General features: G+C 45.2%; 1 protein-coding gene across 2 annotated transcripts; it reads right to left on the bottom strand.

Moving 5' to 3' along the window:
- Positions 1–372: 372 nt before the first annotated feature.
- Positions 373–16,985, bottom strand: TICRR (TOPBP1 interacting checkpoint and replication regulator). Of its 2 annotated transcripts, none has more exons than XM_048956154.1 (22): positions 16,235–16,985; positions 15,292–15,577; positions 14,569–14,801; positions 14,114–14,357; positions 13,467–13,599; positions 13,075–13,211; positions 12,191–12,400; positions 11,740–11,888; positions 10,917–11,011; positions 10,516–10,609; positions 10,288–10,367; positions 9,762–10,004; positions 9,065–9,161; positions 8,829–8,901; positions 7,926–8,066; positions 7,344–7,434; positions 6,791–6,852; positions 5,986–6,141; positions 5,080–5,228; positions 2,604–4,875; positions 1,125–1,238; positions 373–792 (listed from the first exon to the last, which is right to left on the bottom strand). In XM_048956154.1, the coding sequence occupies exons 1-22, from the start codon at positions 16,859–16,861 to the stop codon at positions 674–676; spliced, it is 5,805 nt and encodes a 1,934-aa protein (XP_048812111.1). In that variant the 5' UTR covers positions 16,862–16,985; the 3' UTR covers positions 373–673. The 2 variants fall into 2 exon arrangements, with proteins under 2 accessions (XP_048812111.1, XP_048812113.1); XM_048956156.1 differs by having other exon boundaries at positions 5,986–6,138.
- Between the last annotated feature and the right edge of the window lie 1,957 nt (positions 16,986–18,942).

The raw sequence follows: 18,942 nt of genomic DNA, 5'->3' as shown, positions 1-18,942 counted from the left end.
GAGCACTCTAGGTTTGGCTAAGCTGCACATTTAAGACCGGAGCCTTTATTTTCTACAGAGATATTCAGTAGAGAAAGGGAAAACTCATCCTACTTTCTCAGAAATAATTAGTCTTAGAGCTCAATACTTCCCAAAGCTCATAAGAGAAGTGCACCAGTGATAAGGACACCATTCCTCCACTTGAAGAAGGAAACAGCCAGCTTTCCTTCTCTGAACAAATAGGGTTTCCATGAAGCAAATACCTTTGCATGAAAAGCAAGTTCCATTTGACACCATCAGCCCCTCAAGGCCTTAAAACCAATCAAAAAGCTTCAGAATTGCCATGCCTGGATTCAGGATGAGACAAGCCAGATTTCTGATGAAGCGACACCATGAGAATCCACATCAGTTTATTTTATAAGTAAAGTAGAAGAGTGACAATCCTTACCTAGCAGGATTGAACCCTCCACTGCAGAACTCAACTACTAACTATACACAGGAGAAGGGCCAGAAAGGGTGGAGAGATGCTGTGATTCAAGTTAAAACATTTAGAGTAGTCCTTATTTCCACTGCCATCCCATCTCACACCACTGCAGACAGCTCCAGGCCAGAACCAAGTAAGAGTTCCTTGTAAAAATCCATACTGCACAGCTCACATAACACAGTACTTCCCATAGTGTTCTGGCTCCAGACTTCAGCTCAGCAACCTTTTCCGTGAGTAAGTCCTGCTGAGGGAACGCTTCCTGGAAGCCATGCTGTGGAATGGAGACAGCTCCTGATTGGTAAGAACTTCAAGGTCATCAGATTCCTCATCTACAGAATGCAAAGATGAAATTAAAGCCACAATTTATTACAACTCACTTCCCAGTGACTCCAAGAAAACCAACACAGACAGGATCAGCACGCTGCACTTCTTGTTAAGCTACTCTTTGATTCATTGCTTACGCCTCACCCTCCTCAACTTCCCAGCTCACGCAAAGCTTATTGGAAGCATGCAAGATAGATACAGTACAACACAGCAATGGTAAATACACCCACATGCTTTCTGCACAAAGAACAACCCGTAGCACAGCCTGCTTTAGTTCTCTCTTAGTTGTAGGCACGCAGAGCACAGCCCAGCCCTTCCTTCCAGCACCAGAGGTTACCTTGGACACCCTTCCTCCGAGATGGCGGCGTCTGTCCCTTACACAGCAGTGGAGACTGCGTCAGTGCCAGGAGGCTGCTGGCACACAGAGAGCTCTTCACTGGAGGGGTGGCACCTGGAGAAGCACAGTGACACACTGCAGCAAACTGACAGCTCAAGAGCTCTTTCAGTCAAGTCTCAAACACAGCCCTTACTCTGCCTCGAAGCTTCCATCAACACAATACTTGGTATTCATCCCCAGCATAGTCCAGGCTAGCACAGTGCATTTCTGCCACCAAAAGATGTCTGCAATAGCTCTTGAAGGATTTAGCTTAGTAGGCAAGCACTCCACTTTTACTAAACATATCAGTGCTCACAGCTCAAGTGTCCTGAATGAAAAATCACCATTACAGCTAGTCTGTAAATGCAAAAATAAGGTTTGCAGGTACAGATGGTCCTCTACAGAACCAACTCGAGGTTAAGCACTGCTGTTATTTCACACCCTGAATATAGTCTAATGTTGCCTGCAAGTTCACTCATTTTTTTTCTACCTGCTGTAACACCTAAGGCACTGCCCTCTGTGAACAAAACTTTTCTTCTAAGAGATAAGACACTGAGATCTGGCACTTCAGGGCACACAATGACTATAAAACACCATCTGCCATAGTCCTCTGTAAAGCTGAAGGTTGTTCTAGACAATAAATACTGTTTTAGAAGTATTTGAAATTCACAGGGCCTTGCTCCAAGAGATAGCTTTATCAAGGTCAGGCACAAACGAAAAGCAGAGACCTTGCTTAAACTTCAATGCCTGATACAATATCACTGCTACAGAGCAAAGGTTTCTGATACATGCTTTCAACAGCTACACTGCCACAGGCCCAGGGGAGAACTGGAGCACCAATAAATACCAATATCACGCAACATCAACCCCCAAGGTGCTGATCCACACTGAAGAAGCTGAGGCTTTAGACTTGAGACAGCTGTATTCAGCGCTGGATAGAAACAGGGCAGAAACAGCCAAGAATATCCACATAAACTCAAATCTGCTGCCCAGTCTAACTTTCAAAACATACTGCAGTGTAGTGCTGCCAGTCCCTCAAGTCATGGTTTCCATTCCATCCTGAGCACTGCAGCTACCTTACAGCATCTTTTTTTCCCCCATTCAAGTTTCCATTATTTCCTCCTACAGACAGCATTTGGTTGTAACAGAGATCCTCCCTTAAACAAAACCAAGTTCTTAATATTTCAATTCTTCCAGCCTCCCACTCTTCCCTGTTTGTAGCCTCCTAATTATTACTCAACTGATTAAATGCTCACAGGTGATGACAATAGCAGAACTCCTCACACCTGATCAGCCTCTCCACATAATTAGCTTACATTCCATTTGCAACCCACTCTCCCCTTCCATCTTAGCCTCCCTCAGACAGTCAGACAAAACAGTTGTCTTTTTTTTTTCTCCCCACTCTGAATTTCAGTAGTGTCACTTGCTCCACTTAATTACCTGACAAAGGGAAGACATCATCATCCCCTATGCAAATGTGCCGCACAGGAGTTAGAAGCAAACACGCTCTGGGCTTCTCAGGAAGTACCGAGTCTGTCCTTGCTTTGTTTCTGTTGCCCTCTTCTGGGGAAAAGGCACTGAGAACCATGTTGCACTTAGCAGTGCAAGCTCTTTTGGCCTCATGATTCTCCTTCTCTGGTGATAGATGGGTAAAGACTCGCTTACGAGATGTCAAGCCAGAAGCCCCCATGGCAGATCTCTCTTCATCTCTGGGTTCCGTGTCATTAGGAGACACTTGATCCTGCAGTCTGTAAATCCCCTCCAGTCCAAACTCTCCAAAACCACACATTACTTTGCTACTGCAGTTCTCCAAGTCCTTCAGTTTTCCTTCTCTGCTTGTTGCCATTGCTTCATCTGCATTTTTCTCACTTTGACCACAGCTACTATTAGCAGTGCTGCTTGCTGCTCTCTTTCTCCGAGGCCAGTCCTTAATAGCATCAGGAGTTGTCTTCCCCTTCAGCTTTGGAGGAGTCAAGGGAACTTCTGCTTCCAAGGGGGACGGGGAAGTGGTGTTAGAAGCACAGCTTGTCGGGGTGTACGACTGACAGATGTAGGTCTGCCCTCCACCCTTCCCAGGTGTACCGTGGAAAGAGCGAAAGCAGGAGGGTGAAACACAGGCAGCTGCTAGTTTTCCTGGGTGTTTGCTGCACCAGATCATAGCAAGATCACCAAAAGGGCTTTCCCCTCCCTTGGGTTTGCTAACATTTGCTTCAGATCGAACATCTAATGCTGAGCAAGACCCAATTTTCTTAAAGCGAAGTTTGGGCAGGCCTGAAGCTTGCATTTCAAGCTCAACTTCGTACGTCGTTGAGCTCTCAGAAGGCTGCTGGCAGTGAAGTTTAGGAGTTGAGAACTTGGCTGGAAGCTCTGGATTTCCCATCCGCGCTGCAGCCTCCCGTTGCCTCCTGTCTGCAGTACAGCGCAAGGAATAGGCAGGAGCTGACTGAGGCAGGCGACGCGAGGCACTGCGGGCAGATCTGGAGTGTCTCTTAAGGCTCGGTGCCTTTCTCCCTGTACATTCTTCTTTCTGCAGAGTTTCTAGTTCCAATTCATCAATGCTTGTTTGAGAACTGCTTAAGAAGGAGTCACAGGTGCTTACACCAGAGTTGCCCTCCTTACTCGATGGCTCACATTCCATCTCAGCATCCAGCATATGTTCTCCAGCAGACAGCTCTGGAGAAGAATGCTTTTCCAAGTTTCCTTTCGTCGGAGAAGAGTTTTGAGCCACTGCATCCATTTGTTTATTCTCCACCACATGGGTATTTTCAGGAATTTGGGATTTACAGAACTGGAGCCTTCCTGAACAAGAATCATCACTGTTACTGTGATGACTGTCCTTACTTTTGGAAGGTGTTTCACACACCCGTGTTTGGCTCTTCCCTCCAGAATTTGGTTCACCTTTGGCCTGCTTGGAAGTGTTAAGGGGGGACTCCAGCAAAGAGCCACTGACACCTGGAGATTTCAGAAGAGATTTTTCAGGCATGTTAAATTCCCTGTCAGACTCCTTAGTCTCTGTGTGGGAAGGAGAGCTGATTGCTAAAACATCTGTAGCTTTTTCAGAGAGAGGAGAACTGAAGGGAGATTCCGGTTTCATGGTGAGCTGAGACATTTCCACATCACTCAGCGGGCTGGTTGAGAGTTTTGAACCTGAATCTTCAGCTTTCCTGGGAGTACTTTCCATGGCTTCAGACGTCAGTTCTGGCTGCATCTCAATTTCTCTTGGAAGGATTTCCCTCCGAGCACCAACTGGAGACACTGATTTGGAGACGGATCTCAAGGAACGTCTTGGAGTTCGTAGTTCTGCAAAAATGCTTTTCTGGGTGTCAGGTAAGGAAGCAGCAGCTGGAGTTGAGTCTTGCAGAGGTAATAAAGGATTCACAGTGCTCAGTATTTCATTGTGTTCTGACACCTGTAAACCAGTATCTTTGTAGGGAGATAACAGTTTTCCAGCTGGAGAACAGTCATTAGTTACTTGCAGTAAGCAAGCTTTTTTGCCTTCTGTTAACGCAGATGGTGACCTGATCCTTTGTACAGGATGAGAAAAGTACTTTCCCAAACACTTAGCTACAGTCTGCTTAGCAGCTGGACTTTTGCTGGGAATCTTCTCCACCTTTTGTGGTGTCCTGTGAAGAAAACGAGGTGATCTCCTCGGCGGTTTGCTGGCAGAACTCAGTAGTTTCTGTGCAGATTTACGAGGTGTTTTTCTAGGAGTCTACAGAGAGGAGAAAAAAAAAAAGAATTAAGCTTTTTCTGCTCCAGTACTGTTATTTATTCTTCCAAATCTTGAGAAGTAAATAAAAAGTAAACTGTTTTGTTAGACTTGCAGAAGCACTAAGTTTAAGACATGTAAGTCCCACTAAACATTAACAGAATAAACAGATTGAAGAAAGAGAGAGAAGCAAGTGTTTGTCTCTACCTGACAGCTAGTCAGCTCTTCTAAGTTCAAGGAATCTTTTCTTGTTCTCCTCCTTCCAGGTGAATGCTTCACTGCAGGACTACACGCATCAATGACTGCACCAAAAAAAAATCTCTTGGGAGTTGGACACCCAGAATGCAGCCTGACACCTAGAAAAGTGGAATGGTACAATTCAAACAATTGTCTCAATCACTTCACAGTGTAAGGACAGGTAGCCTCTCACAGCCCTAGCAGGTTTTTTTTGCTTGATGTTTAAGATTCAATAGAATTATTTCCCAATCTAATAATCATCCATAGGAGGAGTGCTCTAGAGGAAAAAAAAAAAAAACAAAACACCTAGATAACTCAGCTTCCTATTCTGTTTTATAGCTCATAGCATCAGAAAAATATAGCTCATAGCATCAGAAAAATTTGGTTCATGACTAAGGATCCTAGTAGATATGATATAAAGAACTGAGTGTCACCATGTATAGCTGATAAATCCTACAGAGAAAGCCTGCAAAGATGCCATCAGTCATTGCTTTATGCTGCCAGAAGAGACTGAAGGTAGCTTTAGGATTTCTGTCCCACATTTTACAGGGATTTCACTGCATTTAAGGAATGCAGAGTGACAATCAGTGATGTTCTGTTAGACAGGCCTGACTAGTTTCTTAAGTTGGCAGTATATTATTCGTTATAGAGAAAGCTGCCATTCCATCCTCCAAATTCAGATTCTCAATTCAAATACTAATTCTCAATACTAATATTACTCAATTCAAATATTACTAATCCTGCCTAAAGATGACATTACATAATAGCTCTTAGCTCCTCACAGTCTGTTGTAGAGCCAAATCAAATCAAACTTAGAGGTATCCAGGTCAGTTTTTCAAAGCAGCAATATAAGCCTACTCAAAATCCATTTGGTACCTGCTACATCCTGCTGAGTACAGCTCTCTTCCTCTTGTCCCCAGTGGACTTGCTGTGAATTCTGTGAGCTGGACTGTGCAGCAGAATAGAAAACACCAGAGTGGGTCCTATTCAAAGTCAGCTGTCTGATGCGAGGGCTTCTTCTTAAACCTGCTTCTGAAATGTAATATGACAGACTGAGCCTTCTTTCTCCTTCAATGATGGGGACATCTTTAGGAACAGATCACAGTGGAAAAAGGCACGCTCTAAGCAGCAGCTTTTGTACACTTAACATCTCACATACTGAGGCATTTGTGTGAAAAGATTCAGCTTTCAGGGGCTTTGGAATGCTAATGCATGCAAGCCTCCTTCCGAATCACAGCACTCTGTCCTCTAAGTCACGATTACTTCCCTTCCCCTCCAGCAATGACACCAGAAGGAATACTAGAAAAATCCATATTCGATTCAAGTAGCATCCAGGTTACAAAATTAGTTCTCCTGTCTCTTTTTACTAGAGACTTACTTTCCTATTTACCCAACTATACTCTTCCTCTTCTTCCTTCCTGCACATAAGAAACAGCAGCAGCCAACTTTTTTGCAGAACACTTGCTTGTTACAACAGAAATCAGAGCATTATTAGGGCTCAGCCTGGCCCTATCCTCTTGATACCCATCCTTTAGATAACTGGGGATGTTGTGCTCCACCAACAGTAATGTTGTATTGCCTGTTTGTGTATTATCTAAATTGTAGCTCATGGGATGAATGTGCTTTGAGTGCTTCAACACAGCAAGAACACCTTTCACAAACAAAAGAAATTAGTGCTTACCACTTATGGTTTTTTCTGGAGACTCTTCTACAACACCAGTCTCACAGCCTGGATCAGATGACCTTAAAAAACAACACAATGTTGGACTCAAACCATTCACATTTACAAAAACAAAATTTACCATGAAAACTGAGAAGCAGAACCATATTCTACAGCAACATATTGCTCTGAGGTACTCTCAGCAATTAGCATAATAGAAGGTAAAGTTCATACTATGGTCTTTCTAGCTGTATTAGAAGTAACAGTTTTAAATGGAAGTAAACACAAGTTTAGCCTGACCTGCACAGATTCCAGCACAGGCCTTCTCTTTGGAAGTCCTTAAAGCAGAAACTAAACCTAAACAGCACCTTGCTGCAGGAATTAAAGTACTTGGACACACAGTGAAGCAAGCAGATTTTCCCCACAGCCATACAACAGGACATGCCTCCACCGATTCTCTTTGCTACCTTAGGTGAAAACAACACTTTGACCACAGAAAGGAGAGCTGGTTCTCGTGCTCATAGCCATTAATTAAACATCCAGCACTTACTGAAGAAATTAAGAGCTTACTCACCGGCCTTTAATCTGCTTATGCAGCAGTCTCCTGGAAACCTGTTTATGTAGTGGTGTTTCTGCAACTCTCTTGGTCAGTAACTTGTGATGATCTTGAGAACAGAAGTAAATAAATGGAAGCAATGGATATAACAGCACATAATTATAAAGCAGTTAGAACAAGTAGTTTCACGTGGGTTTCAGCTTAAGAATGCCTGCCAATACAGAATCATTGTGTATCAGCCCCCCAGCACTCACAAGCTATAATCACAGCTATACATACTGGACTCTGAAATATATCCCCTACTCCTTCAGTATTATTTATTAATGGTACTGACTTTGATGTGACAGACATAATAGGCCTACTGAGGTAACTTTCATTCCTCATCCTTCATTCACACATCATTTCTGTAACTATTTTTAACATTTCATTTGAGAGGTGTATCAACTTCTAACTAAAGTAGGTTTCTGTTTCAGAACCACCCTGTTCACTATACAGTAACAACTGTGATCCAAAATGTTTTCTCCTTTACTGAAAAGGATGCACAAATTAGTTATCAATGCAGCTCTTATAGCTGTTCTACACCTGCAAGCCACATCCTACCTTTAGCCCCTTCATCAGTGCACTTGTATCTTAAGCCTTCCACAGCAGATACTGACTGACTTCTGGGCATTTTCTTTGCAGTTCTTTTGGATGGTGAACGCATCCCTTCATTGAAGAGGTTCCTCCTTACCTTTGTAACCTCTGTGCGAGGAGAGAAAACAAGAAATTAAAAGGGGAAAAAAAAGACATATTCCAATCAGGGATCAGATACCAGTGTAGGAAAAAACCCACAAAAATTAGGCACATTGGGAGGGGCTGCTTGTTTGGGTTTGTTTTGGCTTTTTTTTTTTTCTTGAGGTGGAATAGTTTATTAGAATATATCATATATATTCTTATCTCATATAGAATATAAGAATATAATAGTTTATTGGAATATACTTTATTATTATTGGAATAGTTATTACCAGAATGTGTCCTTCCCTAAATCTATCTTGGACTTCCTACAAGTTCATATTATTCATTCTTTACAGGAATATGCTATTAGCAGGCATCCCAGCAGAAAGTATGCTACCCAGATGAAGTACACGTGGGCTCAGGGAACACATACAGGATTTAATTCTCTTCAACATTCTGAGGAGAGATGTGTTTCCAGGTGTAAATGCTTACTCCTGTCCTCAATTTCAATTTTTTTTTCCAACAGATGGAAATAATTGCAAGAACCAAGGAAGACCTGAGGCATTTTCTTTTCATGATACAAGTTTGCTGTGTGTAAGCACACAAAACAACTACTTTAACTCTCAATTTTATTTTTTTTTTTTTCAAAATTCAGCAAAACTTTCTTCAGAATTCCAGCATGCTTCAGCATGGTTACACCACAGCTCACTGAAATTTACAGGGATGCAGGGATAATGTGCTGAAGGCACACATCTTGTCTTTCCACAGAAAAGCTAGAAGTCAATATACCTTGCACTGCTTCTTTCTGCAGCAAAGGCATTGGTTGGGATTTCTCAGTAGCAAGGTAAGAACGTGAGCCCTCCTAGAAATAAAGAGAACAGTGATAATTAAATTAGACTCCTCAGTAGTTCTTACATGCCTACTGAGTTACAAAGCAAGATCTTTTTTTGCACTCGTGTCACTTCACAGCACTGCTACACCCCTGCATGAGCAACCCACCCACAGTGCTTCTGGGAGAGTTTTACCTTTCTGATGAGATTCTTGTCTATCTTGGGAATCTCAATCTGACGCAAGTTCTGCGATGCTTCTGTCATGCTCCTGTGTCTGGCTAATACATTATTCCTTTAGAAGTTACACAAAGATTCAGTTAAAATAAGATCAGAAATGGAGTTATCAATCTAACTGACGATTCAACACCAGCTCGACTCCAGAGATAGAAAGCCTTAACCTGAACTCAGACTGCAAACTCTCTGTGGCGGTACCTCGCCTACATTACAACTCATCTGCAATATAAACAGCTGTAGCTAACTTTAAGGTTGGTATTAAAACTCATCTCATAGTTTGCAGAAATGAACACAGGATCCCCACCACAGAGGTCCGCAGCAAATCTCAGTCTTAACTTCAGTGATACAGGGTCACTTTGTGCATACTGGAACATCCTCTTCCTCTTACAGAAGACTTACAAACTCTATTAATGCATAGAGCAGACACACAGAACCCACCAAGTTCACACTAACGATAAGCACACAGTAACAATAAGCAATTAACATGAAAAGCAGGAGTCCTTTCTATGTTCCTCAGGCTCAGAGTTGTCAGCAAGCATGCGCTCACCCTAACTAGCTATTCAGCAACAGAAATCAGAATGATTGAGCTATAGTTTAGATAGTTCCACCAACACAGGTCAGATCACAACCAGCTGGCCCCCTTATTTGGGATTATTACTTTCTCTTTTGGGCAGATCGAGTGCGCAGTTCCTCCAGCTGATCACTCTCACTGCGTAGGCAAACAGCAGTGGGAGTTAGGACTGATGATAAAGATGGTGGAAGGCCTGGAGATTTGCTATCCACAGTCATTGAATCATCACTGAAGAAGTCTGAAGGCAGGACTGCAGCCAGCTTTGGGGGTATTTGTGTACCCAGACTGTAATAAAGATCTCCAAGGGTCTTTGGTATAGAATTCATATACCTAGAACATCAGAGAACCCACATCAAATACAATCACCAACAAAACAGTCAACACTAACAGCCCCAAGGCTTGAACCAAAGCTTTGTTTTTAAGCATCAGTTCAAAACATAAAGCATTATTAGTTTACTTGCTCATTAGCTACATTTAGCAGCAAACAATAGCTTAAACCCTCAACATCACGATAACACACCAAATCAAATCTGTACATTGCTGTTCTCTCAAAAAAGGTATGTGACAAAACCCACAGTCCCCAGTAACACTCAAGGCACCCCAAAGATCTTACAATTCCAGTATTTCCTCTAAGAACTTTGTAAGGTACCCTGGGTCTTCAGTCAGACATAAAATGCGCAGCATATCCGTCATCTGGAAGAGAACATCAGGTGGGAAAAAGGATTAAGGTCTAACAGTTGTCAACACCACGTTTTTAGCAAGGAACATAGAATGTCACAATAGATTCAGGGGAAAATTACAAGTCCTGGGTCTATATTCCTGCTCTCTATAGTATACTTGCCTCTTCTAACAGCTGCTCCATTTCATCAGCGTTGTTTTGCAGTGAAGGGCACTGAAGACACAACTCAAGCCGCAAAAAAACCTGAAGTCGACACCTTAGAAAAGAAGCAGTCATTTACTGCCCAGTTTCCTGGTGGGAACAGGGTATTTACCCCAAAACAATTGCTCATAAAGCAGTAAGGTCTGGACAGCATAATTTGGTTGGCATTTCTTTTGGCAGCAGGAGAGATGTCACATTTTACATTTAGACTGCAATGCTTATCACATAACGTACGCGTATTTGCATTTAATGTTTCTATTTCACCACCGTAAGTATTTTCACTTGCACAAAAAAGCTACCACTGAGAAGTGCAACCAACTCCACTGCATCTCAGGACTTAAAGGAAGTAGGGTGTCTCGTACTCTCTGACTTTGGTTTCCTTCTCTGAGCCATGCTGTTGTCTGAGCAACTTGCTTGTCTTCAGGAGATGGTTTCTGACTTTTTCCACACAGGCGACCTGCAGATACACACAATTAGAGCAAAAACTTCAAGTCTGCTCCTTGTATGCAGGACAGGTTCTTCCCACCCCTCTCTTCTCCCAGTCTTTTTAGAACAACTTAATTTTGTTCTCTTCCTTCAAGGAAGGCATTCTCTCTTGCTTCCAGTAGTAAAGTCACAATGCAAGGTGTAGAAAAACATACAGCCTAATGACAAGAGGCACAGGGTTGCTTGCAGCTTCAGGCCTTCAGTACCTATGGATCTGTCTCTGAAAGCACTTGCTTTGACTAGTGACAATCTTACCAATTCTAGCTTAAGCCAGCTACAATCCATAACACTACTCAAACTGAAATACTTTCGACTATTTCTCTCTCTTGGAGAATTAATCTGCCTAGATTAACCATGAAAAGCAAAAACAGACACCATATTTTAAGAGATGTCTTCTAAGAACTTTCTTTTTTGAAAACACTGTCTTTAAATGAAATTAAAATCTAGATGGAGGTCAATGTACAGGGAAAAAGATCTGTTTCAATGTGTTACACAGAGGTGTAAACTACTAGCTGAAATGGATTACCCTGTGTTCTTTATTCATACTTTCTACTACTGATTCAGCACAGATAGAACAACTTGCTGTGGTTTTCACCAAGTGTGCATATAAATAACTTACACTGAAGGAAAAGTAGTTTTAAAGACCTTGCTGCTTCATACTCAAACCAGTAACAGCTCTGCTCACGTGTTCTTACCTACCTCTTTCTCTTTGGCATCCTGTATTTTCAAGAACCTTTTAATGGCCATGATCATATTCTGCGCACACACAGATGAAAGCACTTCCTCAGCAACCACCTTTTGATAGCTCCTAATTAAGTGAGACTGCAGCTCCTCTTCAGTTTTCAAGTCTGAAAGGGAAATGGTCCACGTCAACCAAATATCAGCTTACCACACATTACTGGTAGAAAAAAAAATAAACCAACTCACTCCAGCTGAAGAACGGAATACAGGTCATGATGCAAATACGCATGCAAGGCTCAGAACACTAACAGAAGTGGTCTTAGCTCCAGAACAAATAGAAACTTCAGATCCAAGCATTTCACCAAGCTTCTAGGCTACTGTAATGTCTCACTGCTCACTGCACCAGCCCTGGGCAGCTGCAAGGAGAAGCCTTATCCCACATCAGAATAAAGGGTAAGTCAGTACATACCCACTGATGTTTTAAGTGCCTTTTCCTTCCCTTCCAACTTCTCATCCAATCTTTTTGCTGGAAGCTTCTGTGGAACCTTCTCGCTCACTGCTGGCATACCATCAGGTTGAAACTTCTGTGCTTTTACATTCAACCTTGCTACGTTGAGCATCTGCAAGGACCTGGACATGGTCTTCATCTTCTGCCTGACTGGAGTCCGAGGAACCCCACCTGTAACACCACGAGAAGGGAATTTCAGACACACTGGGTGGGGTAGGAACTATTCTATCAAGATAGAACACAACATACAATTCTGCACTGCAGTCAAGCAAGATAAGTAATCAATAGTTAAGAACACACTCTAGAAGGTTTTTATTTCTCCATAAAACAGATGTACAAGCAGCACAGGAGGCAGCAAGTTCTTAAAGCCAAAAGCAGATGAAGGCTTTTGCCCTGCTTATCAAGTAGAATCGGCAGCTGTATATATAGGAAAGAAATCTTGTGCTGACTTAAGTATACATCAGATGAGTTCATATGCACCTTTGGTTTGTACATTAAAAAGCAATGAAACTCTTATTTGAAATTTCTCCACTTTCAAATGAAGTAGAAGTGTTCCAATGTTCAGAAGTTGCAGCGGTCTGTTCCAAGAACCAGTGAAACTGCAGAGCTCTGCTCTCTGCTCTCTTCACAGATCTGCCAGTCACTGAGCACCCTGCATTTTGGAGTCATTTGGATTGTTCTAAACAGTAATACTGGTATGTAAGTTACGCTGCCTTTAAAATGGAGACAAAACCTAAAGCATGCCACTACTCGAGATCCTGAGCACAGAGCACTACGGTTTATGCACTAAGGCTTCTCTATCATCATTCCTTGACAAAATACACACAACCCCACACTGTACATACGTCTTTTTTTGTTATTTCCTGCTCCAGCAGATATTTCTCTTGATTTTCTTTGGTACAGCTCAGATAGGCTTTCTGAAAGTTCCACTTCAGATTGGTCTGCATCATCCTTCACATTAGTACATGGAACCTGCAGGAGTCTGCAGACAAGGACAAGTCAATACAGGTATGAAAAGCAATGGAGAAGAAAGCACAATACTTGTCCTTACTCCACAGGACCTGTTTTTCCTACATCCAAGCAGTAGGGAAAACAATTCTATACCACAAGTAACACATGCCAGTATTCTTCCAAAGCCTAAAAGCCTTACCTAGGAAACACTGAGGAAAAACAAAAAGCAATCTTAAAAGGACTGCACCAAAGTGAAAAGAAGCATAGCATTGTTTCAGAAAAGTACCTGAATGAATCCATCAGATCTGAGCTGGCTCCACAAGCATTTGAAGAAGAATACCACGCTTCAAGCACTGAAGGGTGCCAGCCCCCTGTACTGCACAGCTCTCGTTTGACCCACTCTGGCATAGGACTTTCTTCTGAATAGAGAAATAAAAATATCAGAACAAAGCTCTAAATGAAATGGTAGAAAGCTTGGCCTTCACAAAGGCTCTAAGGCAGCAGTTCCCAAAGCTCTGCTCATGGAGGGGCAGTTTACTCGCCAGGCTTAGAGACTCATAAGATTCACAACAACACAAAACAGGTGAGCCAAACGCAGTTATCTTGAAAGCACTTGTAAAGATTTGACTGGCCAGGGATGGTCCACGTGACAGTTTTTAGGAACCCTCATTATAAAAGCCTGCACCCATGCATGTGCAGCTGTGCTTTACCTATAAGCCAATAAAAACTAACACTGTCAATAAAACTGTAAAGTACATCAGAGCAGATTTCTGTATAGCAAAGCCTGAGCCACAAAAAAACAAGCCCCAGGAAATGAGGCTCCGCATTAAGGAACTCATAACTCATTAAGGAACTCATAAGCACCACAGTCTTCCACCCCAAATCAGATCTAGAGATGAACAGAAGACTTGCTTTGCATTTCCTAACACCTACCTGTATTAGCCAGAGAGTCTTCCACTGCCATGTCGATTTCACTCAACACACTGTGTACAACATCCGGGAGGTGCAGAGCACCATCCTGGGAAGAGGTCTCCACTACAGCTCCCTCAAGGTTGCACCGCTGAACTTCAGCTGTCTTCTCAGCACAGAGCAGAGCGAGGACAGCAGCACTCTCAGAGAGCGGTGATAAAACAGCAGTGCAGGGGCACGAAGATTTAGCTTGAGACACTTCAGCAATCTACATTCAAAAAGAAAATGTATCTACATTTTCTAGAAATATACAGAGACTTAATTAGGTGGATGTTCTGAATTTAGCTCCACATGACCAACTTGCCGCATAACAAATACCACTGCTATTGTCTTTATGATATGACATGTGAGACTGTCACCTTTCCTGACACAGTTCACTTAGAACTAGCTCCTAGCTGATGGCAAAGAGAAAGATTTACCATGTGCAGCTCTTTCATCACTAGATTCCGTAGCAGCTGATGGAACCAGTTCTGCTCTGTGCATTCAGTCTCAGAGCTTCTCAGTATCCAGCTCTCTGTAAGAAAGCTGACAGCCTGCATCCAGTTCCAGCTCATCGTGCTGCCTTTCAGAATGATGTTGAGTGGACAATGCAGTTGTCTTTGGCTCATGGCTAGAGGTTCCAGAATCACAGCACAGCTTTCCTTCTTTCCTTCTGTGTAAGGGTAAAAGAAAATGTAAGTCTAGAGCAAGTACAAAATGTATTTCTCATCTACGTGAAGAGAACTTCAATGCAAGGAAGATGAACTGCAACATCACACAGCTCCACAGTGAGTTCCCTCCAGCTTCTCTCACGAAAAAGAAGAGTGCAGAAAGGGCCTACTAAAGAAAGAGCAGATGCACACAACATGTTGCTTTAAAGGTAATCTGTTCTGGACCCACACTATAGAGGTGTGTGCAAAGAGCTCATAAGACTCCTAAGCTTTCCCAAAGTCTGGGTACATAGAGAGCAGACGAGGAATGCAGACCAATAACTCTCGTATCAAAGCAATTAAGAGCACCTCGATAACTTTGTTAATAACAATTAAAAAACAGGTCTTTAAATACCTGAAGTTTCTGCCATACATACTCTTCACAACAGAAGCTCATCAAGAACTTTACATCACAGACCAATTATATTGTCTTAGAAAAAGAAGAAAGATTACCAGGCATGCTGAGAAATAACGTCCCTTCTTGTTGGGGGAACACTGCACGAAATACAGGGGGCTTTGAAAACAAACTGTTTAAGGCTGAGTCCAATGGCAGAAGTGTTGTCCATGGCACAGTCTGTGGCAGTGGGGAACCCGAGTCTCTGAGAAAGACATCAGCAAGGTCTGCCCTGTGGTGACTTGAACGTTGCACTAAGGTTTCAGATGGCAAAATGGTGCCTCCTATTTGCTGGAGCAGTTGGAGCATTATCCAGTATCCATCATGATCGGGGGATTTAATCAGCTGAAATGTAGACACAGAAAAGCCTTGAGTTAACGCTGCCCAAAGAGGCAGTGGATGTTCCACCCCTGGAAACATTCAAGATCAGGCCAGACTGGGCTCTGAGCACCAGAGCTGTTTATTATAGGAGAAGTGGACTAGATCTTTAAATGACCCTTCTGATTCTATGATTCTAATGATAACAGTGCGATTACATCCATACAAGCAACCAACAAGGACTGCACTGCATCATTTTAGAAGAACCAGCATAAGAAATCCATACAGTACCTCAATGCAGCATCTTCCAAGTATTTTCAGGGACTTGAACTTTCTCAGGAATCCAACAAAGGTAAAACTGCCACTGAATTAAGGTGTAAACAGTATTTTCAAGCGTGGGCTTTTTAATTTAGCATTATGGTACTCGAACTGTTGGGCTGCCACTCTGGATACCTGTAACTTCCACCCAACTCCAAGCACAAAACAGCCCATCAATAAACTGCTGACACAGCTCAACCTCCACAGGGATCATCGCTCCTCGTTTTCAGCCTCGCGCAGAACAGAATCACTCAGCAGTAAGCGAAGACCCTTCACACCTCCCCCACTCAACTAAGAACCAACGGGACGACGGTACAAACGCCTATCGGCACCGCAGTGAAGAGCCGCGCTCCCTTCGCTCCTCACCTGCGAGCTCTCGGCGGTGTCCACCCAGTACAGCGTGATCCTCTGCTCAGCAAGCAGCTCGCGGACGCTGCGGGGCAGCAGCTTCTCGGCCACCTCCAGCAGTGTGGGGGGCCCCGCGGGGGCCGCGCCGCCTCCGGACACGAACTGCCGCAGCTCCCGGCTGGAGCGGGGACACGGCGAGAAGAGGAACACGGCGTTCATGAAGCCGTCGCTCGGGGAAAGCTCCCCGCCAGCCCCGCCGCTCCCGCGGGGCGCTTTGGCGGGGGACGCGATTTCGGGGCGGTCCCATTGGAAGTCGAGGAGCGTTTCCTTCAGGCCGCTGTGCGTAAGGGCGAGGCGGGTCGCCGGGCCGGGCAGCGCGGCGGAGCCCCGAGCTCCCAGCCGTTCCGCCAGCTCCTCCTCGAAGCGCGCCCAGGCCCGGGGTGCCGGAGGACGGAAGCCGCCGCCCCGCGAGGCCCCGCCGCGACCCCCGAGGGAGTCGAAGAAGCGGTAGGCCCAGCGCAGGCGGGGCAGGCCGAAGCGGCAGCACAGGTGGTTGAGGATGCGCAGGGCGCACAGCTGCAGCCGCTCCCGCTGCCCCGGGCTGGCGGTGTCCAACAAGAACACGGCGCTGGGTGAGCACGCCATAGCGGGCCGGCCCGCCCGCAGCCGCTCACGGAGCGGCCACCCCTACGCGCCCACCGCCGCCATCATCCTCTCCAACCGCTCGCGCGCTCTCACCGCGCGCTCTGATTGGCCACCGGCTCGAGCCCACCCCTTCCGCTCCTCGTTTCTCATTGGACCGCTGACGCAGCGTGGGGAGAGCGCGCTTGCGCGGTGAGGCGCCCGCGCCGCTCGCCACCAGCTGAGGGCGGAGCGGAAGAGCGGAGCGAGGGCGGCCATTGGAGAGGAGTTCTCCGCCCGTTGGCCAGCGGCCGCTCGCAGCGGGGTGGAGCGTGGCGTTCCATTGGCCACCGTCCGTGACGCATTGAGGAGGGGGGGTGGGGCCAGTGGTGCGAGCGAGCTGATTGGTCGCTGCTGCAAATTTAAAATTTAAAGGTGGGAGGGAGCGCGTGACCGTGACGTCACTGTTGTCATCTCCTCTCGGGCAGATTTGGCTGCTGAGCCCTCGGGGGGCGATGGGGGCTTCGCGGTGCCCGCCTGCAGCCCCGGCTCGAGCAGCCCGCCCAGAACCAGCGCCTGTTATAAAGCAACAGGAGCGGTCGGCTGAGGAGAAAAAAACAGAAACCTCGGGTTCACAGCCTGAGAGAGGGGAGTTCAAAGTCTGCCAAGGACGGGGAAATATAGACAACTGATCACAAACATGAGTGAAAAAACGGCAGTTTAGGCACAAGTGAGATAATGTACCCCATAAGTAGCCTAGGAAGCATCCTGTAAGTGACCTCTAGGTTCTTTCAGGGCTGGTCACACACCAAACTGTGGGTATGGTGGTAACCAGACAGCAGCTGTCCATGTCAAATCTGGTTTCTTCTACCCATAACACACGAGCCCAGCAAAGTGGAACCGATTAGAAACTGCAAGGACTGATCTGTGAACAGCCACACATAAATAATGCGCTTCTGTTTGGGGGTGCTGCTTTGTGATCGATCCTAAGCACTGAATGCTGCAGAATTAAAACAGGCCTTCATGTGGGTTCCAAATTTGTGAGCAGTGTTAATGAGTTGGAACAGGGCTGGGGCTGTCCCACTGAGAGCAAGGAAGGACGCTAGGTGGGCAGCCCAGGGTACCCGGCCTGGCTCCGGCCCCAGTGCTCCCTTGCTGGCATCAGAGCCATTTCTTGGCTTGCCCAAGTCCTGTCCTGTGGGCCAGGAGCCGTGGCTGGGCCCCAGGAGCTGTTGGGGCTGCTCTCAGCCCCATACATCACTAGCATGTGCCAGCCCTGACAAAGAGCTTTTGAGCCATCGCTGCCACTATTGGCAGCTGGCATCCGTCCCAGCAGCCTCCAGGACACTCAGTACAGTGTAACCAAAACCGCCTTACTGTGGGCTGCCTGGGACCAGAAACACAGTCAGAAACACAGCGTGGTAGTTCCCAGTGTGGCACCCTGCAGCCCTGCTCTGGTGACTGCCACCTCCCTTCTCCCTGTGCTGCTCCCTCCCTTCCCGCTCCAGGTGTTTGCACAAGCTCTCAGGAAAGCCACAGGAGATAGCTGAGCCCCAGGGAACCTGTTTGTTTGGCAGCTGGAGCTGCTCACACCACTTCTTGTCACACTGCCCTGCTGCTCGCTGGATCGTTCGCCCTCTCCGCCCTCTCCCCAAGGACAACACTGACTTCTCTTTCCAGCAGTCATTGGACTCTCGCTGGGCAATCATTTACTTGCTGATAAATGCAGTTTCATGGGAAGAAGGGAAGGATGCCAGAAAAATCATTTGTAGATTGGGCTCACGTTTGGTTGGCACTTTGACTTGAAAAGTTTTGGTTTGGGGTTTTTGTTTGTTGGTTGGTTTGTTTGCTTGCCAGTTGGTTTTATTTTTGTTTTTACTTAGAAAATTCTTGATCCATTGTGACCTTTTACCAATGTTTCTGAGTGATATTTATTGGCAAGCCTCGCTGCGTACAAAACCCCACACCTAAATGAAAGATCTGATCTCCTGCTGTATGAACGCTCTCTTCAGCCCCAGAGGAAAGTTTGTTTTCTGTTCTGCCGAGCCAGGCAGAAGGTTTTGTTTTGGATTGCCTCAAATGCTTTGCTTACAGGACATTTCTCA

Source organism: Lagopus muta, chromosome 10 (assembly GCF_023343835.1).
Source record: "Lagopus muta isolate bLagMut1 chromosome 10, bLagMut1 primary, whole genome shotgun sequence".
In the NCBI taxonomy this organism is placed as follows: Eukaryota; Metazoa; Chordata; class Aves; order Galliformes; family Phasianidae; genus Lagopus; species Lagopus muta.
This window is presented reverse-complemented; position numbering and strand designations above follow the sequence as displayed.

Bases quoted from the DNA above. Each gene is read 5' to 3' on its own strand.
- TICRR (XM_048956154.1), bottom strand. From the start codon at position 16,861: ATGGCGTGCTCACCCAGCGCCGTGTTCTTGTTGGACACCGCCAGCCCG. The intron at 5,229-5,985 runs GTACCAAATGGA...CCACTTTTCTAG, and splicing joins TACTCAGCAGGATGTAGCAG to GTGTCAGGCTGCATTCTGGG. The intron at 793-1,124 runs GTAACCTCTGGT...TGCATTCTGTAG, and splicing joins TCGGAGGAAGGGTGTCCAAG to ATGAGGAATCTGATGACCTT.